Genomic DNA, 24,309 nt, shown 5'->3' with positions numbered 1-24,309 from the left:
AATGTTTACGAAAGGAAACCAAACATGAAAAATTTTTTTAGGCGGCGAAAAATGTCATATTAATTAAGTCAATCAAATACATGTAAACGGCGATTCACGTGGTTGTAAAACGTTTTTTGATAACATGAGCTAATCTAAGTTAAACGAACGCTCATAAATCAAAACCACTGGATGGCCGTTTCGTCCTTGGATGAGAATCCTCAGAAGAGTGTATCCGTGACCCAATAACCAATGATTGGACTGAAGACCGATCTCGCCCATGAACTCTCAATCTCTAGACCACTAGATAAAAATTCAATGGAGTACACATCTGACTCCAATCAATCCGAGATATCGCGCGATCAACTTCCACAATCTCCTTACTAAAATTGTCTTGCAAAAAAACTCCAACTTTTAAAACGTTAAGTGGATATTAAAGATGAACTTGTTACACTAATGAAAATTTGTGCTGAGAATTATTCACTGTAATAAAATAGAAGGTACTAAATTACTGTTAATAACTGAATTCAACGAAACCAGTTGATGTTAGTTATGGAACAAAAGCGCTACATTACAATGAGAAAGCTACACTTCCATCACATTACAAAAAATTCAAAACTACATTTTCAAATCTGTAAATATTATAAATTAACATGACGCTGCGAATTGAAACCTTACAAAATAATCAGTAAAACATACCGACTGTTATCGGGATTAAGAGAAGTCAAAAGTTTCTTAATTAAATTAGGATTGTAGACAGTTGCTAAAAGAGGACTAGTTAGGACATCTTGCATGTTATAAGTCTAGAAGAAAAAAGTAGAAAAGTAGGGAACAATTATGTATATGTCAGTCATATTATTTTTCTATAAACTGATCTTAAAACTCGGTATGATAATGTCGAAAGTTGATTTATATGAAGGATTAGAAAATAGGTTATTGGACGTGTTACACTGTTTTTAAGGGTAATCAAAAGCTTTAAAATAAAAAGTATTTGTTTTCAGTAGTACTCACCAACAAATTGCGGGATAACCTAATCACGTATTCGTAAGGTGTCTCTTTATCTTTAAATCGAAAGCCTAGTTCCCATAAAGTCTACAAGTAAACAATGTATATAAAAATAATCCACTGGATAGGTTAACTTACATTTAAACATAATTAAAAACTGATTTATCTATTCTCTAAATACAAAAAGAAATACCCATTTGGCCTTTTTAAACTGTAGTTGCATAATTTTAATTCCCACCCTATTTATGGCATTAGATTCACCACTAAATTGTTTCTTTACTTTCAATTTCCTATTAATTCATCATTATATTGATGTTGTTCAAGAGATCTGCAGTCTAAAATTACAACTTCTGAGAAGCAAATCAATATCGATTAGGTTGAAATACCGTTGTAATTTACTATTAAGTGAGAACTTTGTTCAGGGAATTTCAATATATTTTCTCGATGATTTGTGCCAATGACAAGTACTGATTTTAAATATTGTAAAAACTTTTTTATTGATATATAATCGATAAACTTAATGTGTTTTCGATGGATTATGATGGCTCATCGTCAAAAAGCTTCATCTTGAAAAACTGGTGTCTTTAATCTGAAGTCATTAGGGAAGGAAATGGAAGGAGATAAAATTGGTTTCGTTTACCCTATTGAATTCGGAATGTTGAATTGTACTCGCAGCCTCTTAACGTGTCATGTGTGTAAACTTAAACCGATGCGCATATATGTTTGTGTTGTTGGACATAATCCACAGATACAACACAACTGTTAATTTTCATCAAACTCTCACATTGTCTAGCCAAAGTTCGAAATGGTCGAAGAAAAATCAAAACCCTACCTGTATTTCATCAAATATCCACCTTTTTGGTTCATCAGAGCGAAGCATGTTAATGTATTGATATATATTTGTTATAATTTCATTGATTTTCTCTACAAAAAATAAAGTTTCAAGAAATTAACCAGATGATATATTTAGACATATAATTTGTCTAAACCATATACAGTTATGAGCAATAACGTTAGGAAATAAGAAATCTAACCAGCAATTAACTCACCAAGTCCTTTCAAAGTTAAATGAACGAACACATTCAGATAACAAATCCCAGCTTCTTGTCTATTAACATCACATGTTAGTTGATTAACCCAGCTTGCATTTTTGAATAAACTCAGTAAACTTCCACGACTTTCATGACCAAGTAAATAAGTCACATAACTAGTGGCCTGTAAACATGTGAGTTGAAAAATCACTCAAGTAATTGAAATGAAAATTAAAAAATTTCAAAAACCTATTCCATCTGAGGATAGGCCTTATCTACGGCTGATATCAGGTGAGAAGCTATTTAAAACCAAGAGACATCAAGAAGCTATTAAGTCCCAATTTATGTCTATTTAGCAGTAACCTAGAATGACTGCATACGAAATTATGCCGAAGATTTTCAAGTCTCTAGTAGACAATGATATATTTCAAATTATCGGGACAAGACTCAGTGTTCTACATTTTTCACTTACTTCAATTTACGATATAGATCAATAAAATTACATCCCATTGGCTATGACTTATCATTAAATCTTCCAGTCGATAATAATGAAACCATGTGAAATGTAGTAAATCGGAAGTGTGAATCAATGAGTACCAACACAATAACCTGAAAGCAGAGCAATCACCATCAGACAAGAGTTAGATTACATTCTGTATTTGACCGTAAGTGCAAACTATCAAGAAGTAAAGAGCTAGGATGTAATGCGTGTTCAGTGCTTTTTGGTTCGCAGTGGTTAGAAATAAGACGTCAGTATATTTAATTACAAATTAACGCATTCTGTAGGTGCTTGGAATATGAACCACACTCTGTGTGTGAGGGCTGATAATACAAGCCGGTTGCCCCAACCAAAGTGAGTGAGGCAGGTCTCGAACACGGAACTTAATGGCTAAAAGTCAAAAGCCTTATTCTCTACACCACAGCTAAGTATGTGATGAAAATCATATTTAAATAATAAAATGATATGTTTGTGGTAAGCAGATAAATTTAACAGAAAACTTTCATCATAGACTGATACTTACTATATTAGAAAGATGTATCAAAACAACGCATGAAAGCAACTTCATATACAGTCATTATCTACCTCATATCAATTAATTAGGAAAACGACCTTCATGATGATAAACGATTACGTCTGTATTACATATTGTTCCTCTTGTAACCTTGAAGGGAGTAAACATAAAGATTTGAACAGAATAGCCAGAATTCATTTTATTTCGTTTGGCTCTCATTGACGACCACTTGCATCTAACCCTTTGGGATTTTGTCGCTATCAACGTTATAGAATGATCTTTGAAATAAGATATAAACTTACAATATTTTGTTTAGTCTATTGAATTTATTTACACCTTTCCTATATTATACTGATATGTGATTATAGAGACTTTCAACTAAACTCTATCATACATGTATTTTGAACCCATTTTTAAATATTACAGATTTTAAGCAGCTGATGAGAACTCAGCGGAATAAAACGAATTCATACTATTGTGCTCAAATCTTTACTCTCGTTATCTTGAATATGTACAACATTTAGGTTGAGCAAAACTGTTCCTTAGGATTAGTGTTTCCAAGTTACTGATACTCATGAATAAATTTTAACTAGAATTTTTAGGCATAGGCGTACTGTCAGTGTATTTGACGATACTAATATGTAATAACTATTATAAACACAAACAATAACGAGATATGGTGGACAAATATCAAAAAGGATTACTCAAAACACAAATCTCTTCCAAAAATAAAACATATATTCAATAAAACACTTAGTGATCATCTATTATTACAGTAGAAAGAGGTACGGTCATGACACTGAAAATAAAGCGAACAATCAGATACCTATTCTTAAATAACACGAATTGCGTATGTCGCGGACGCTTACGATAGTTATAATCTAAAAACACGTATAATGTCCCCTACAAATTGAGGACAAAACCTCTAAAATAGAAAATAGATTCAGGTTAATTAAGCAATACTATGAACACATAAAAATGTTTAGCACATACTATGTAAAGAGTAAATCTAAAACTGGACTAAGCAGAATGGGAGACATTAAAACAACGTCTCAATATACGATGTCATGGTTATAAATGGTAATGGCAATAAATGAAAAAACTATTCAGCTACAACTAAAACATTTTGAATACCACTTAGTTCAGCACTTAACGCACATCTTCCATCACATCAAAAACATTTATCAGTAGAAAATACAAATGTTTAAACTATTGGTACAAATCATTCCTCATTATAAGTAAACGTAAAAACTGATCCACACACGTCAACATTTGGAAACAATATAGTGAAAAAATAGAAAGAACAATGAATCTGCATTTGTGTATAACTGATCAATCCAGTTCAAAACAATAATTTACTTGAGCTGTATAGTCTGGAATATAGTCAGGAATAGGCCACATTATATTCATTTGATGAATATCGTTCAGTGGGACGACATATACCATTTTCTGTGATAAAATCAAAATCAAATTGTACATTTATTCTACCTTAAATCTCTAATTTACGAAATTAAAAATCATTAACATTTTGATGAACATTACATACTTCAAGGAAAATAAATTATTGGTCTTATTCACAGATTACAATCACAGTGACAGTACAACACATTACAACCACCCATCAATGGAAATGACTAGCAGTATTGGACTGTACGGACGCTTCTGACAACAATGAAGCCTCTCATACAAGTTTGACATCACAAAAGGTTTACATTCACACGAGATATTCTACAAACTAGAAACTAATCAATAACCAAAAGACTAATAACAATCAATGTGCTCACATTGACAAAAACAAAATTCACATCAGCGTTATTCCATATTACCAACTAGGAAACTATAATGCTCAATAAATATCAACTGTTATTTCCATACGTTTGAGTCCCAGGTAAATAGTCTTGGAAAGCAACACAGTTACACAAACCATTAAATCCATTTTCGGCATGCCTTCAACAATAGACAACAGACAATATTCATGTTACTATTTACCACATCCTATCATTCTACGCACCATTATTACTAAGCCATTATTCTCTGCTACACCTTCTTCAATGTATCCGTCTTCACATTCTATATATTCATCATACTATAGGCAATCAACAGTCACACTGCTCACCGAATAACTATCTTCACAAAATTGTTTATCATCATTCTTTAGATTACCACACAACTTGTTACACATAATTAAAGTTGCATGGTTCTTTTTAATGATTCAACACCTAGTTTATAGTAACCTACTCTCTAACTATAACTCCGCCTGTAGCTCCTCTGGGGGTTACTGCCGGTCCCAAGCCCGGGTAAAGGAGGAGGGTTGGGCATGGGGTTAGCGACCCCATCCCGTAGAAAATCAACTCGCTAAAAAACGCTAACCAGAAAAAAATCATTCAAACCATTTAAACTCTGTCCTGGGAGTAGAAGGAATAATTACATCTCATGATGAAAGCCGAGTTCCTTCGGAAGTCATAAGGCCGATGCACCTTCTTACAACCACAGTGACAATTTTTATAGGTACATGGAATGTCCGGACAATGTGAGAGACAGAAAGAGTCTTCCAAATTGCTGCAGAAATGAGAAAATACAACCTGGAGGTGCTTGGAATCAGTGAGACACATTGGACGCAGGTCGGACAACAACGACTATCTTCAGGAGAACTTCTGTTATACTTCGGTCATGAAGAAGAAAATGCCCCACATACACAAGGAGTTGCATTGATGCTGTCCAGAAAAGCACAAAATGCACTTATTGGATGGGAATCTCATGAACCAAGGATCATCAAAGCCTCCTTCAAAACAAAGAGAGAGGGCATTACAATGAACGTCATCCAATGCTATGCGCCTACCAACGACTACGATGAAGACGCTAAAGACCAATTCTACGATAGGCTGCAGTCGATCTTCGAGAAGTGCCCAACCAGAGACCTGACCATTCTGATGGGAGATTTCAATGCCAAGGTTGGAATGGACAACACTGGATACGAAGACGTCATGGGACGACATGGAATGGGAAAAAGGAACGAAAATGGTGAAAGATTTGAAAACCTATATGCCTTCAATAAACTGGTCATAGGGGGCACCATATTCTCACACAAAAACATACACAAAGCCACTTGGATTTCACCGGATCACACTACACAGAATCAAATCGACCATATCTGCATCAACAAAAAGTTCAGGAGGACGATGCAGGATGTGAGAACCAGAAGAGGAGCTGATATAGCATCCGATCATCATTTGCTGGTCGCCAAGATGAAACTAAAACTTAAGAAGCACTGGACAACGGCGCGGGCAACATCACAAAAGTTTAATACGGCCTTTCTTCGAGATGCTGACAAACTCAACAAATTCAACATAGCCCTCAGCAACAGGTTCCAAGCCTTTCATGATCTACTCAATGGAAAGGGAACGAACATGGAGAGCAACTGGAAAGGTATCAAGGAGGCAATCGTTTCAACATGTCAGGAGGTTCTGGGCCAAAAGAAGCGCCATCACAAGGTATGGATCACTGTTGGTACACTGGATAAAATTGAAGGAAGAAGGAACAAGAAGGCAGCAATCAATATCAGCCGAACAAGAGCGGAAAAAGCCAAGGCACAAGCCGAATACACAGAGGCAAACAAGCAAGTGAAGAGGAGCATCAGAACCGACAAACGTAAATATGTGGAAGATTTAGCGATGACAGCGGAAAAGGCTGCAAGAGAGGGAAACATGAGACAACTGTATGATACAACAAAGAAACTTGCTGGAAATTACCGTAAACCAGAAAGACCAGTGAAAAGCAAGGAAGGCAAAGTAATCGCCAACATTGAAGAACAACGAAACAGGTGAGTAGAAGACTTCAAAGAACTCTTGAATCGACCAGCTCCACTGAACGCACCCAACATCGAAGCAGCACCCACAGACCTCCCAATCGATGTTGGCCCACCACTAATTGAAGAGATCAGCATGGCCATTAGACAAATCAAGAGCGGCAAAGCAGCGGGACCAGACAACATCCCGGCAGAGGCACTGAAGGCAAATGTAGCAGCAACTGCCAAGATGCTCCACATTCTCTTCAGTAAGATTTGGGATGAAGAACAAGTACCAAAAGACTGGAAAGAAGGACTTCTGATCAAAATACCGAAGAAAGGCGATCTCAGCAAGTGTGATAACTACAGGGGCATCACTCTCCTCTCAATACCAGGAAAAGTCTTCAACAGAGTATTGTTGAACAGAATGAAGGATTCCGTGGACGCCCAACTTCGAGATCAACAAGCTGGATTTCGTAAGGATAGATCGTGCACAGATCAAATCGAAACTCCACGGATCATTATGGAACAATCAATCGAATGGAATTCATCACTCTACATCAACTTTATTGACTACGAGAAGGCATTTGATAGCGTGGACAGGACGACACTATGGAAGCTTCTTCGAAATTACGGCGTGCCTGAGAAGATAGTCAATATCATACGGAAATCCTATGATGCACTAAACTGCCAAATCGTCCACGGAGGACAGCTCACCGATTCGTTTGAAGTAAAGACCGGTGTTAGGCAAGGTTGCTTACTCTCACCCTTTCTCTTTCTCCTGGTGATCGACTGGATCATGAAGACGTCAACATCTGGAGGAAAGTACGGGATAGTGGACAGGCAGGATGCAGCTTGACGATTTAGACTTCGCGGATGATCTGGCTCTTCTATCACAAACGCAACAACAAATGCAGGAGAAAACGACCAGTGTGGCAGCAGCCTCAGCAGCAGTAGGTCTCAATATAAACAAAGGGAAAAGCAAGACTCTCCGATACAATACAATATGCACCAATCGAATTACACTTGACGGAGAAGCTTTGGAGGATGTGGAAACCTTTACATATCTGGGTAGCATCATCGATGAACACGGTGGATCAGATGCAGATGTGAAGACGCGGATCGGCAAAGCAAGAGCAGCATACTTACAACTGAAGAACATCTGCAGCTCAAAACAATTGTCAACCAACACCAAGGTTAGAATTTTCAACACAAATGTCAAGACAGTTCTACTGTATGAGGCGGAGACGTGGAGGAGTACGAAAGCCATCATCCAGAAGATACAAGTGTTTAATAACAGCTGTCTACGCAAAATACTTCGGATCCGATGGCCAGACACTATCAGCAACAAGTTACTGTGGGAGACAACAAACCAGATTCCAGCGGAGGAAGAAATCAGGAAGAAGCGCTGGAAGTGGATTGGGCACACTTTGAGGAAGTCACCCAATTGTGTCGCAAGACAAGCCCTCACATGGAATCCTGAAGGTCAAAGGAGAAGAGGAAGACCAACGAACACATTACGCCGAGAAATAGAGACAGATATGAGAAGAATGAACAAGAACTGGACAGAACTAGAAAAGAAGGCCCAGGATAGAGTGGGTTGGAGAAAGCTGGTCGGCGGCCTATGCTCCATTGGGAGTAACAGGCGTAAGTAAGGCCATTCGAATTTGGTAATTTTCCTAAGCGACGAAGATATTCACTGTCGAAACGAGCGGTGAAATTTGCGGTGCCTAGTTTTTACAGTCGTATACTTCTAGGGTCGACTCTGAGTGACCCAGGATGGCCGCGAGTTTGCCTCATCGAGGGAGAATACGTTGAGCGTCAATAGTGTGTCCGAGAAAGTCAAGTGAGTTATTGAGTCTGAGGATTTATCGCTATAGATCACTCGCGCATAGTGAGGTAGTGATTGCCCTAAGACGAGGTTAGATAGAAGTTTAAAGCCAACGAGTTTGTCGTTGACAAACACTCTACTGATAGCTTGCGAATTTGAGCAGAATCTGGTTGTCTTTCCTCATTATCAGGGGCCGTGAAGTACAACAAAGTAATAAAGAAAAATAGTACGATCAAAAATTTGGTTCCTCGTAAACTACATAGTTCTTTTTATCGTCTTTTCCAGCCGTCCTAGAAAAGAAAAAAAATGTAAGTGCATGTCAAAATACACTCGTACGCGCGTAAAGACACAAAGAGGTAGAACGAGAGGTAAATAATGTCACACACATGAGATAGCGTAAAAACGACTTTTAAAGAGCTGTACCTCTTCGGGTTTTCCATAAAGAAAAAATAATTATTATACACATATAAGCAAACAAATTTTGTTTGTTCTTTTATTGAATAAATACATAAGTATAAACATATTAAACATTTTTTTATAAAATACAAGGGAAAATTGCGATAAGGAAAAGTGGTAACTAGTGTCATATGTGCAATAGTCATTTAAATGTTCTGGAAATCTTACTATTCTTCCATAACGCGTTGTTTTAGGTTTATTTTCAGATACTGCCGAAGCATCAACGTGCGCGTTGACTGTCGGATGAGGTATTATAAGTGTAGGAGTCATGTCGTTCGATTGTACAGAATGAAAATCGACGTGGATAGAATTTCCTCCTAAATATGCTGCTTCGATGCGATCGATGCTGATGTCATCATTAGTTCCGTTCTTATCGAATGTATAGTACTTAGGTTCGCTCTGAAGAACTTTGAAGGGTCATTCGTATGATGTTTCGAAGGGTCGTCGATGTGAGTCTTGACGTACGAAGTCAGGATGAACGAAAACATCAGTTTAACTGGACGAATTGCGTTTGTAGGAGTTAGATCCATGTTCATTGGAGAAGATGAAGGATCCACGAATTTTCCTGGACGTCGGAGTGTCGTTTCATAAACAAGTTGTGCTGCAATGTACCCAATGTCAGCTTGCACTGCATTGCGAATACCTAGTAAAACGAGTGGAAGAGCGTCGGTCCACTGTGAAACGTTTGCAGCTGATAGTGAAGCTTTGTTGTCGGTGAAAGCGTTCTACCAACCCGTTTGCTTGTGGGTGGTATCGAGAAGTGACTGATCTAAAGTAGCTAGCGATCGCAGGAGGATTTGAGTATGGCGTTCCCACTTGTGAGCTGGTGCGGATGCACGACCGAGCGCCTTCAGCTAAATGATTCCACTGATTCTAATGTAGTCAGCACCCAATGTCGAACAAATACAGAGCTATTGATTTTGGGGATTTATTTACCGCTACAGAACCATCAAATCCTGCGAAAGTAATAGTTGATCATGGCGAGATCATAAATTGCCATTTGTATTGGAGATAATGTAATTTCGTGCCCAACATTACTTTGAATTTAGTATTTCTAGATTTTAAAGACTAAAACGATGTAGGAGACATATAATCAAATGGTTGTGTAATCAAGATATTTTATCATCATTCATTTATTGTGCAAACTTATCTATTCGAAAATCACCAATTTCCAAAGCGGAATTCTTCGCATGAATTGGCATACTAAATTCTACTCACCATAGTTTACAAATGCCGTTTTAGAAACAAATACATTCTGCTGAAAACCAAGTAGGGATTTTAAGAAATGTCTCTTACTACACCGCTAGAAATGGAAGAGTAACTCTTCTCTGAAAGTAGGTAGCACTATAAGAGGTCTACTGGACGAATATTGTGGAACAAGCAAACGTAATAGTGATAATCTAATTACGTATGAATTTATAATTTGACCAAGCGGAAAATTACACACAATTACAAATAGGAAGACTGTTAAAAAGCCCCATTAAAAAAACATGTCACATCTACCAGGTGTATGTCTAGCAAAATCCACTCTCATTTTATATCCTCTACACTAAAATGACGTACATATTAAATTCGTGTTGCAATATAGAGGAAATAAGTAGATAGAAAACTAGAATTCACATATTACTGAACTTTATTAAAATGTGACTTCATTTACAAAACCTGGTTGTTACTATAAAAACGTGAAAGTTCACAATATAGATATAAACGCACAGATATTGAGGTCAAAATAAAGATTGATAAGCAGAGAGCCTTAAGAAGGATTGTTAGAGCTGGAAAGTCAATTAAAACAATAATGACTGAGACATATAGTGGAACACTCCATCAAACGGTATCCTGGATACATGTTCAAACAAAAATAAATCTTTCAAATATTAGCATAATAACGAAACATTTTATAACGTCTACAGTGGATCCTGAATGGAAAACTTGGAAGTTACTTAGTAATCCTCTCCACGAGAAACAACTTCTTTACATGTTGGTCTTAGCAAAATCGTGTGCTCCCATTGAGCAGTATAGCAGCCACGTTGGTCACACAGAGGGGGATATGGATTTACTATTCCCACGTCACATAGGTTCTTTAGGGCCATAAGATATTTTGTCTCACCTAAACGGTCTAACCAACGGCGACAAAATGCAAGAGTACTGAAATTACGATCTATTACATTCAACAGTTGTTTCGATTTGGCCAACCTGCACAATAAAAAAAAGAAATTTAGAAGTGTTATAAACTTCAAAGATTTGAAACAAAAGAACAACTGTTTACTTCAGTTTCTGAACGTAGAACATACCATTTTAAAAAGGATCAGTAAATGTACTACAATTATGGAGTTTAACTATACTTTTTATTTCAAATGATTTTCATGCTTGGAAGATTCGGCTATAGATAGTAAACATGTTCTATTATGGCTGAGAGGGGAAAGTAAAACGGGTTATGGGATAGAAAATAGTCTACGATATGAATGAATAGTAAATCAAAAACAAGAGAAATAAGCGTCTGTTTTAGCTGTTCTAAATAGGATAACATTTCACACCTTGAAATATGAAGATAATGAATTCAAGACTGAATAATCGTACTAACAAATAAATTTTGCTCTTGCTTATCTGCTTAGAACCCTAAGTACATTTTATACCGGTAGATATGAAGTTATACAAACTCGATACTTCGTAGAACTACATTTGAATATAAACCTAAGAAATACAGCTTTGAGTCACTGAAGTTAACAGAATATAACTGGCGAAATAATCGTAGGAAGGAAAAAATAAGACAAGATGAATTACAAAGCCATCGATACGGTGAAAATATTGACGTGAAGCCACAAAGAGATGGAAGTGGAACTAACAGTTGATATAAAACCTTTCATGTACTATTTTATGTTGTCAAAAAGTAATCGATTTCTTTTAAACTGAGTTAATAACAGCGTTAGATCGACAAAAAACCTGATAAACTAAGAACCGTACAATTAGAAAAAATGTGGTTTAGTGAATTATTACAGGGTTTAAAAAAATACCTGAGAGGAACATGTCCAACGTCGAAATTCTTCATATAGTGCGAAACTTCATCTCCATCAATAACATAACCTTTTCCTGTACTACCAAACGTTTCGATTGCATAATATTCATTTTCCTTTAAAAAAATGTAACAAAAAAGGCATATTACACTAACATTTTATTTTGAGAACGAAATAACGTAAGAATTACACAAATAATCAATGGACATACCTCCATACGAGTTTGCTCTCCTCCGCGTACGATTGGCACAGTTTTTCCCGCATGAATTTGGTATGGCCCCAAAGAATGACCATTCAAATTACGTATAGGTTTCACTGCATTAATATTACATATAATAGTGTGATTTATTATACTAATTATCATATGTTAGTATAATTGCATGTAGAAAAAAGAATAACATAAACAAACAACTAACATAATAAAACTATAAACAACAACCAATTAGATTGGGGAAAAAAATAAGAAACCTTATGGCATTTTACTTATTTATTTATTTAATCACATATATATTGGTACAAAGGGCACCGGATACATATGCGCCACACAAAATAATGAGAATGGGAGAAGGAAGATGCGTATATATAAAGGAAGGAAAAAAGAAAGAAGGAGAGTAATGATGGGGGGAACTGAAATGTACAACCAGAAAAGCTCTCTCAGTTAGGAAAGTTATAGCCACTCTTTATGAAGAAATTAGAAGAAGGTTACAGCAGGATCGCCACTGGCTTCTATTTTGAGCCATATCTGATAACGTCTCTAGCCACTGTGTTGCACCATCTCTCGGACCCCAGCCAGGGAGTCGTGAAGGACCAACAGAAGCTAGCCCTTTACAGCTTTCTTTCATGTCACGACACCATGTCATACACTGACCTCCTCTCCGCTTTCTCCAACCAGTCCCAGAGTCGGCAAATAATGCACGACGTGGAAGTCTCTGGGACGACATTCGTAAAACATGTCCAAGCCACCGAAGTCGGTGTTTCAAGATGGTGACACCAATTGAATTATCGTCTCTGCGCCCGAACACACGATGCCGAACCTCTGCATTACTAACATGGTGTTGCCACTGAATGTCAGCGATCCTTCGGAGACAACGATGATCGAACACAGAGAGACGTCTAACATCCTCAACTCGGAGAGGTCAGGTTTCACAAGCAGAGAGCATAACTGCTCTCACCGACGCGTTGTAGATCCGACCTTTTGCAGCCAGACTAACATCACCACGGCGCCAAAGATGGCCCAGATTGGCATAAGCCGCTCTGGCTTTCATTATACGTGCATCGATCTCATCACTCACGCCCCCACCAGCACTTATATAGCTACCTAGATGCACGAACTTCTCAACTACTTCAATCTCCTCACCATCCAGGGTGAGTACAGGATGAGAATCCTGCCAGTCTTGTAGGAGTACCTTGCACTTGGAGGGTGCAAAGCACATGCCGTACCTGCGGACACCGATTGCCAACTGATTAAGTGCTGATTGCATGCCTTGGGCATTATCGCACAGTAAGACAATATCATCCGCATACTCAAGGTCGAGAAGTCGTTCTCCAGGCAGCAGATCCACACCGCCATTACTTACATCCATCAGAGCTGTTTCCAGGATGTCGTCGATGGCAAAGTTGAAGAGGAATGGTGAGATCGGGCAACCCTGCCTAACCCCACTGCTCGAATGGAACAAGGGAGAAAGGTGGTTGTATGCCCTCACTCTGCCTGAGGTGTTCGTATACAGGGCCATTAAGATGTTAATAAACTTCTCAGGCACACCCTTCTTCAATGGACAATCCCAGAGAACAGTCCTGTCCAACGAATCGAAGGCAGCCCTGATATCAAGAAACACTACGATTGTTGGCCTGCGATAAGTATGATGGTGTTCTAACATTTGGCGGAGGGTGAAGATGTGATCAATGCATACTCGACCGGAACGAAAACCAGCCTGCTCCTCGCGAGTCAATCGTTCTCGGGTTTTAAACAACCTACGAAGAATGATAGAAGCCAATATTTTGGACGCAATCAGAAGTAGACTTATCCCCCGATAGTTGTTACAGGAACAACGTGAACCCTTTTTAAAGATAGGGACGACTATTGACTCATTCCATGATGTTGGAACACTTTCTTGCTCCCAAACCTTTGCAAACAACACCGTCAGTTCCTTAGCCAGAAAGTCACCACCATCTTTAAAAAGAGCCGGAGGTAAGTCATCTGGGCCCGGTGATTTGTAACGTTTCAAGAGTTGGAGTTCCTTGCGGACTTCCGCCTCGTTTGGTGGATCAGTCGTCACCGGCCATGGGGGGCAGGACAAACTGGTTGATGTTGCCGGAGCAGCAGGCCAGTTGAACTGCCCTTCAAAAAATTCCGCCCATCGTCCATAATGTCGAGAGATGTTAGTGATTGGCATCCCATCATCCTCGTAGATTGTTTCACTCACACCAGACTTCTTGCTGCCAGTGGCTCGGATGAGTTGGAAGAGCTTCCGGCAGTTACCAGATGCAGCTGCTGCTTCCATCTCATTAGCACGCTCCGACCACCAGGCTTCTCGGTCCTTACGCAAGCTTTGCCCAATTTCATTACGTAACAGCCTTCGTTTGTGGTCATACTCACGGTCACCCGGAGTAGACCGACGGGCTTCCATCAGTTGTAAGGAGCCAGAAGAAACCCAGTGCTTGTAAGCGAGACGTTTCGCGAAGCCGCAAGCGGCTTTACTCGCCATTTTCATGGCGTCGTGAAGATGCAACCAATGCTCATCTATACTTTTCGGTGGGGTGGTAGCTAGCCTAGAAGCTAGCTCCGCTCGATACTTACTTGCAACGGAAGTTGCAGCCAGTTTACTAACATCGATGGTGGTCAATCCTTCGGCCACTGAAAAGTAAGGTGAGATTGGCGCAGACCAGGGCATGATCAGACTCCAGATAGGTACTCCAAAAGGAGCGGCAGTCTTGTACACAACCACGCCAGCGGTAGCTGATCGCGATGTGATCAATCTAATTCTATAGTCATCCATAGTAAATAAACGTACTCACTTATGTTGATAAATATTTATTCAGGAATACTCACACAAGCAGATCCTTCTCAAGATAAATTTAGGACAAACGAGAAAAATAGCTAAGAACCATGTTGCAAAGATGACTTAAGTTTAAACATACTAATCAGTAAAGAATATGTAAGAATGTTTCAAATAACTCATCTGACTAGATTATTCATAGTCAACTTATCGGATGCCTAATTTGTGCATTCAGTTTTTAGTCACATTTAAGTAAGGACTATTGATACTAATTGGCTGAAAAAACGGTGGAATTGAGTTCAAACTTAAAACCAGAAAGAAAAGTGTACCGTTATTTACTCAATTATAAGACTTATAATGTTCATAGAAGAGTCTTCTACAATACACCACTTTCAATAAATTATCCGATAAACATGATCGTCGATGTTAAAAAAATGAAGTGGTAAAATAATGAAACAACTAACGTTTGAAACGTAAGTAATATATCGTTGAAAAGTGATATATAGATGAGTCATCATTGAAAAGGAAAAAAATAGTTTCCCAAGAAACCACTTGCTTAAAGAATGTAGACTATGTAGGAAAACGATAGACTTGTACTTCTAATTTTAAAATTAAACGAGAGTCTACGACAATGAATTAGAATGGTTTTATGGTATCTAAACCAGGTTATTTAACAAAGGTAATTACAGGAATTCATATATTCAAATTAATTATTTGGATTGACTTGTTTGATTTTCTTTAACATCTCTCGTTGCTGATTATTGTTTTGTGGACTCATGCAAATACAGTCAATCTAATAAAATGAAATGTTTACGGTTACTTCTATAATAAGAAAAATCATCTATATAAACAACTGATCGTCATAACTGTGAATGAGGAGACAAACCAAACAGTTTAATGTCTTAAAAAGTGTCATATGATAGCAAAAACTAAAAGATATTCTATTCATCTTTACGAATTTCCCGTGATCCACAACCGGTGTTATAAATTCCAGTGTAATAATTTAACTGAAATTATTAATTAGGGTAGTTCGAATTCTTTCGAACCCATTAAAAATTTCATTTGCTAGATTCGAAATCGTCCAACAAAATACATTTATAAAGTTTCACTATCAATCAGGCTAGCTAAAGGTATAAATGATTGGTTTTATCTATGATACTATGATGCTTCTTTTTACATTTGAAAAGTATTATGCAAGAGGCATCAATACCAACGTTGGACTTGATAGTTTCAAATAAATTGAGCATTGAGATAGAGTGTTAATAATAAATATATTTTTGTTATATCCGTGATTGAAGAAATTGTATTTCTGACGTTTTGCGACTTGATGCAAGCAACCTCTTCAGTGTAAATAAATAGCCGACATCTATTTACCCTGAAGAAGTGACTTACGTTAAGTCACGAAAGGTCAGAAATACAACTTTTCTACTCATTGGAATATAACAAAAATATATTTATTATTATGCAAGAGAACTAAAAAAGTGCATGCTTTATCTTTATTTAGTATATTATTCGTAAAAAAATAATTGAATCAGTAAAAATTATGGAAACTGGAATTACTTTTTAAAAAGAATAACTTATTAAAATCATGATAGTACGCGAGTTACCCTGGTAAGTGTTTCCGTCTAATTCTACTTCATAGGACTCCATAGTCTCCTGAATGGCTGCCCCAACATCACACAAACGTACGTCAATGCCAGCTGCCTAAGATTGCACAAGATGAGGAATTCATAAACATAAGTTGATCGGTATTTAAGTTTATAAAAACAATAAACACAAATCAATGGTATACCCAAATAAATCATGTTTTAAATGTGTCACAAAACACGAAGGCTACAATAATCTTACACTTGAAAACGCTTACTCGCTTTTTTTATCTTGCTTGATCGCCAAAACAGCAATAATATACTCAACAGTACCAGAGAGATGAAGAATGCGCATATTTGTATTAATCCAATCACTTGATGTCCTTAAACATAGATTACAATTCTACTGATCATAGCAGTCATAATTTAGCACAATTTCAACTCATTAGAATAATCTATGAATAAAAATTCGCTCACCAAAACGGAAAAATTTGCTTTGTTCCACCCATATTCTACTTTTTGACATACTACATAACAGAATGTAATTTTGAGGAAATTTAAAAAGTAGAACTTTGTGTGACAAGCTCTGAGTCAAACCAACAAAATGAGAGATGCCCCATCTTTTTGGTGCAATGTGCAGGAGATTTATTCCTAATTTAGTCACTGGAAGTCCAGCACGTTATTTATTGCAAAACAACTTAACTTTCAGACTGCTACCATAAGATGATCGGTTAAATGCCTCTAGATGCCAATTATACATACATATGGATAAATTTGATAGGACATATTACAATACAGAAACATACCTTAATACCGGTATTAGTTGCATCCTTAACAGCCTCTACCAAAGTATCAAACTTAGGATTAAAGTGAAGTGTGAAAGCACAATCAATAATACGACCTGAAATTAAACCAAAAATATTATAAGCTACTACAGTTATGAATTATACAACAGATAAAAATATTTATTCCCTCAACTTGATTTGTTCGAAGAAACATGTTGAGATTTTACTGTACATGATTATCGCAATAATACAATTTACTGGACTACCGATTTAGATAAATAAACTATATGTGTACTAAGTCAAGAAGTTCAGTCAAATATTTCATATATCAAGTACACACCCATATACTTATTTTCCAGTCAAAATTTGCGTGAGGACTAGTGATAAGAAGTGTATGGTTTAAACCATAATAATTGAGGAAGAGTTAGGTCCTACTATCCGGTAGTTGGGAGCAAAGTCATTTAAGCCATTGTTCCAACTGTGTCCTTTTAATAATATGTAGTAGGTCGACTTATAAGGTGTAAAAGAATTTGCAAGATCAATAGTTGAAAGCCAGAAAAAATGAACAAAAGGACAGTCTTACTTCGGCAAGAAATTTGTTTAATTATGCTTTCATGGATATAAAACATATTGATTCATGATTTTAGAACCAAGATACTAATCTAAGAGGTTCCTATGATACAATGATTCAACTTCATATCAATAGGAAGCAATATTTCCTTCCAAAACCAATAACCAAATGTTCACACAAGCAGAAAATCGCGATAGATTACAAAAAATTAAGCTTATACAAGCAAGGTGATTACCTTGGACTACATTGACTAAGTAATATCTCGTAAGGCTTGGGAACGATAGCACTGAATTAAGAGTAGAGAATTTGTTGTTTTATTTATTTTATTTATTTAAACACATAAATATTGGTACAAGGAAGCACCAGATAAATATGCGCCTCATAAATCTCATTCGATTTGTGTGAGGGCTGTGATACTGCCCAGGTGCCCAGACTAAAGCAGGGAGAATTTGTTGTGGATATATGCAAAATCGAGCTGATAAAGACTTAAATTTCATCATATGAAAAAACAACTGCCCATATTAAAAGTAAAACTTGTTTAGATTGAAATCATGAACCGATCAATGTTAGACCACCATTGATCGGTTCATGAACTCAATCAAAGGTCAACAATCTCCACAACCGTATATTGATAAAACTTGTTTAGTTTACTTTAACTACCTATTAATAAAGACAATGTTGACTTACCATTTACATGTACTCCGAAATCAATTTTGCATACATCGTCATAATTTAGAACTGTATTATCACCCCCATTGGGAGTGTAATGAGCTGCACAATGATTAATTGAACAACCAGTAGGAAAAGCTAAGCCTGCATTCAATCCGCGTTCTAAAATGAGTGCACGGCTAGTGCGTTCAAGTTCTTCGCACATATCAATGAGACGAATACCCGGACGTATCCATTTCTTAATATAGTTTCTTGTTTGTCTATGAACTTCTGCACCTTCACGAAACTGTTGATAGATCTCTACATGAGCATTATCACGAGCTTTGCATTCTTCTGACGTTGTGCGATTGATAGCTGTACGACTACAAGAAGCATTAAGTACCAATTAATTTTAGTCTATGGACAAAATTCAACTAACCCCAGCACTCCCCACTCCATTTTTAAATGATACATAAGTAACACTTCAAAGACAGCTATGACCCAAAAATAACAACTTACGAATGTTCTCTGCTTTTGGGCACCACAGTTTATACTCATAAAGCAAAACAGAGAACCGCTGTACAGTAGACTAATCTTTTTATCGGAGAAAAGGAAAGCTGACAAAAGTCAGACGAGCTTTCTTAAACCATCTCAACATTTCGTCGAATAACAACTAACCGGACCTGAAGATTAGTAAACCCGTTCAATTACGACGCCGCCTACTATGAGTTTATTGTCTATGATCGGCCGATTCGATCTGAATACTTCTATATTTGTGACCATTCATCATTCCATCAGTCCACAATAATTTAAGCAACAAAAAGTACGATCGACCACACATTTCTCCTTTATAATATACCATATTTATCTATGTACCTTCCGAGCATGATCACTTCCTAAGCTACATGAAATGTTCGAAAAACGTAGTTGAACTACTGAGAGGTTAATTTACTAGGACAGGGAGAATGAATATTGGTGAACTAGAGCAAAAACACAAACCTTTAGAAATACACTGGAAATGGTCAACACATTAGATCAAAGATATGACACTAATGAGACGTTCGGTAACTATCTACTTCAGGAGAATACTGAAGTCGTACTGAAAAAAAATATATATATATCATGCGTTTACAGATAAAATATAAATAGACTTTAAAATATGAAGAAAAAACTCAACATATAAACTAACCAATCAGAGTCGGGCTCATAATTAATAATCTCACCAACTGGGTAGTCTCCTTTAGGATACAACTGACAAACAGGAATAGAAGGAGGATCCGTCTGACGTGTGACACCTGAGTTCTCCGATTTAGATTTCTTGTTTGATGTTTTCACAGTAGAGGACACGTTTTCACGACAGTTAACTGAGGCGTCTCCCGTCTCATTTTCCTTCATCACGGTCTCATCGTCACCATCTTCAAGAGGGAATTGATTAACAATATGTTATACATACTTGTGCATTTTCCAGTCTTCTTTTTATGTTTCTTTTTCTTTTTCGTTGCTGATTTTACAGATGAATCCCCATTTAATTCTGCCAGTTTATCCATCTTTTGGCATACTTCATCCAACTTTTTTTCTGGTTCTTTATCTGGTTCTGAGGTGCACTCCATGGCTTGTCTGCAAGCTACACGAAACAAACAAAAGTATAGACATCAAAGATAGTTAAAAACCCTTTGCTTTATGCGTCCAAAAAAATGCTAATACTAGCTCAAAACCTTGTAAAAATGCTGAAATGAAGCTGTTACTACGATTTTTGGAAGGGAAAAGTGATTTCTGCTGCCTAAAACTCACTCAATACGCAAAAATACTATAACCATTATAACGAAGGACTGTTGAGTAATTTTGAAAACAGTTGAATAAAAAAATGATAAAGTAGATTAGGATATTCCACAAAACACCAGCTAAAACCAAATATGATGGGAGTAACACTGATAGATTAGCTAAGTGATGTACTATTTAACTAATAATATTTGTAACAACATTCAAGTAAGCTTACAGATGCGTTACATTGAATGACTTTTCAGACTAAGAACTACCGGATTGTGCAAAAATATCTTGTTAAAAAGCAAACAACAGCTGTATGGATGATAGGACTCAGAATAGGTGACAATAACACTGTTCACATTATTTTACACTCGCTATTCTTAGGAAATCATTTTTTCCCCGAACTACACTATTCATCACAAGTTGTTTACAACTAAGAGAAAGGCTTGGTCTCAATTAGAGATATGAAGTAACTAGGCGAGTCGAAAACGCCAACTGAGGTATTGGTACATAATTGGACCACAGAATGTCCCCAGAAAGCCGACCTGTAAGTTTCGGAATTGCATCCAAAGCTAGGAATGAGGATTTTAATTGACGAAGATTTCTTTAAAGAAACATTTTCAGGAAGTTCCTCGATAAGGAGGGAAATTTTCTCAGTAAAATCCGACCCAGGGCCTCTTTACAGCACTGTCGGGATCCCAACCTCAAGGCTGTCGAACCTTGCGGGCTGTCCGATGTACTTACTTTTATCTGTTACCCCACACCGAGGAGCATGGGCCACCCACCAGCACTCTCCATCCAACCCTGTCCTGGACAGTCCTTTCCAGTCGCCATTCATCAATGTCTGCTTCCAATTCCCAACGTAGTATGTTCTTCGGCCTTCCTCATTTTCGTTTTCCTTCAGGATTCCAAGTTATAGCTTGCCTCCTGATGCAGTCTGGTGATTTCCGCAATGTATGTCCCATCCATTTCAAGTGTCTTTTAATTTTTCCTTCAATTGGAAGCTGGTTTGTCCTCTTCCATAGTAAACTGTTGCTGATGGAATCCAGCCCGATGTTTATGCTTATATATGAGTTGCATGGGTCAAAGCTTGTATAGTTGTGTAAGTAGGTACGCCCTGAGACCCAGAAAGCAAACGTAAGCTGAAATGCCTACCTTGTGGTTAGTAAAAATAGCGGCCTAAACCAACAGGTCGAAGACATAACAAAAAGGTGTGGTAGCGAATACGAGGGAGAGGTGACCATCAACCCTCCCTTACAGTTTTTATGCTTATGCGTGCACAATGATGTGCACAGGCGAAAGTCTCTGTACCAGTGGTATGCGTGTAATGCGTAAGAGACAGTCAGTTGCCGCAAATACGATAAGGGAGCAGTACCATCTACATTCCCAGGTAGGTGAATATACCTATATGTATACTATGGGATGCATGCCTAAGAACTTGTGTAACCGATGTGCGTGGCCATACCTGTATGTACATCGGATTTATGGATAAAAACTAACGTGTTAACACGTTAACACTATAGACCTACAATACTAAACTATTATATGTGCGATGGCCTTAGAAAAATGTCTACCGACGAAAATGTATGTAAAACGGGGATAATAAGCTCATAATAATAAGCATTAGGATAGAGATACACTTACGAGGTATACCAGTAATGGTAATCCATGTATATTCGTGGCTAGCTACAGAGTACTTAAATATACCTATAATAATGGAGGGCAACGGGTCAGTGGAGATATTAGAAGGGTTACTAAAAGCCCAAAAGCCAATCCTTCCACCCACGACAATTTGTGTGATGAATACAGGTTGACCGTTAGCTATGACTATATTGTTGCGCCTAGTAGTCGAAAACTTTGAGTCTCTGCAAGTAATGAGTTCTTTATAGAAATCACAACCTACTATAGACTTAGTCAAATAATGTGATACGTCCTGATTCAGTGGACTTTGAAAATAAACTTCTTCGGCATATCGCTGTGCAGCTTGTTTAGATGCTAAGAATCCGCAATGTACTGAACTTATCAATTTATATATATATATATATATATATATATATATATCATTGATTGTAATTACGTCTTAAAACGCTAAAGCAATACCGTGGAGATATCACCACCATATATATTGGTCGAAAGTTTTACCCCTAAATCCCCTCAAATTTCATATGACTGGTTAAAACCCCAATATTACCCAAAGTCAGGAAACTGGGTTATCGGGAGCATAGACCCGTAGTAACCGATTCTTCTATGAGATCACATCCACGAGGTGGGTTGTTAAGCCTTGAAACACAAAAATAGTTTCCAGAAAAGCCAACAGTCCACCAGAAACGGCTTGACCGACATCACACAGTCTAAACACCGCACAATAACGATATGAACGTAATTTAAAACGAAATGCTGACTCTATCAACTTATTTCAAACTTCAAAATGACTTTGGTGCAGACAAATATCCCTTCACACATCCATAAGACTTCAGTCAATGGGAGACTTAGCGTGTGTACATAGTGAAGGAGAAGTGATTTTGAATAAAAGCCAAATACAAATTAAGAGTATACAGGATAGATGCATATAAACATGATCTGTAATATGCATATGTAACACTAAGCTATATATCTGGGAGATAATATTATAGGCAAACTAGCTTAGATCACAAAACAGTATCGCTGGTAACGCACACAACCGAAATTAGACTCATAGTTTTTCAAATTACAATACAGTTTTCATAAGGGTCAAGCAGTTCTGCACGAGATGGAAAAGGCTTTCGCTAAGCAGCCCTTCATATCTAGTAATGGTGGATCGACAATGCCTCAAGGTAGGAACCTGGGTATATTTAGCTATAAAAGAGAAAAAGCATCAGTAAATAATAATAAAACACTGTCCTTCGTCCTTTAAAACATGTTGAGTTCCCTTCTAAAGGAGTCATGTAGAGTCGATTGAACGGGCTCACCCGAAAGAGAACTCCAGAATTTGACTACTTGTAAAGACCAAAAGGTATGTATACGGTTCGTTTTCCTATATTGTCATTCCAGTTTCTGGGAATAACCACTACGTTTTGTGTTCGGATTAGGCTTAAGTGGGTATTTAAGTATGTGTTTAAGAATATAGTACAGAAGGAAAGAATTAGTTTGTAGTAAGAAAGATATAAATCAATTTTAATCCCACCTCCTTGTGTGCCATGATACTGGAGCTAGAGAAGAACTGGAAAACTAGAAGAACAACATTGCAATGGTCAGATACTGCTTCTGAGATACTAAAAAAATCAACAAATTCAAGATAGCTCTCAACAACAGGTTCCAAGCTTTACGAGATCTACTCATAGATGATAAAACTACTTTGGAGAACAACTGAAAATGGACCAAAGAAGGACTAACTTCCACGTACCAAGAGGAGCTGGACCGCAACAAGCATCCTCATAACGAATGGATCTCCATCGAAACCCTGGACATGATTCAAGAAGGGAAGAACAACAAGACAGCAATTAACAACAGCCAAGCAGTTAGATAGAAAGTCAAGGCACAAGCTGAATACATGGAAGCAAAGAAGCGAGTGAAGAGTATCATTAGAACTGACAGGCAGAAATATGTGTGAGACCCAGAAAGGAAAGTGTAAAAAGCTGCAAGAGAAGGAAGTGTGAAACAATTATATGACACGACGAAGAAACTGATAAGGAAGTATGATAAACCAAAGAGACCGGTCAATAACCAAGAAGGCAAGTCAGTCACTGAGATTCATGAAGAACGGGAATGGTGAGTAGAACACTATGAGAAACTCATAAATAGACCAGCTCCATTGAATCCACCGGACACCAAAGCATCACAAAAAAGTATTCCTATATTTTTCACTTAACC

General features: G+C 37.3%; 1 protein-coding gene across 1 annotated transcript; it reads right to left on the bottom strand.

Moving 5' to 3' along the window:
- Positions 1 to 10,714: 10,714 nt before the first annotated feature.
- Smp_011120 (methionyl aminopeptidase 2 (M24 family)) lies at positions 10,715 to 23,154 on the bottom strand. The gene is made up of 9 exons (XM_018796262.1): positions 23,137 to 23,154; positions 20,150 to 20,320; positions 19,886 to 20,111; positions 18,736 to 19,079; positions 17,499 to 17,593; positions 16,714 to 16,810; positions 12,322 to 12,425; positions 12,111 to 12,226; positions 10,715 to 11,292 (listed from the first exon to the last, which is right to left on the bottom strand). Exons 2-9 carry the CDS (start codon positions 20,304 to 20,306, stop codon positions 11,040 to 11,042), a joined length of 1,392 nt encoding a protein of 463 aa, XP_018650493.1. The 5' UTR covers positions 20,307 to 20,320; positions 23,137 to 23,154; the 3' UTR covers positions 10,715 to 11,039.
- Positions 23,155 to 24,309: the final 1,155 nt, after the last annotated feature.

This window comes from Schistosoma mansoni, chromosome 2, assembly GCF_000237925.1.
Source record: "Schistosoma mansoni strain Puerto Rico chromosome 2, complete genome".
NCBI lineage: Eukaryota > Metazoa > Platyhelminthes > Trematoda > Strigeidida > Schistosomatidae > Schistosoma > Schistosoma mansoni.
The sequence above is the reverse complement of the archived record's forward strand: the minus strand, read 5'-3'. Positions and strand labels throughout refer to the sequence as shown.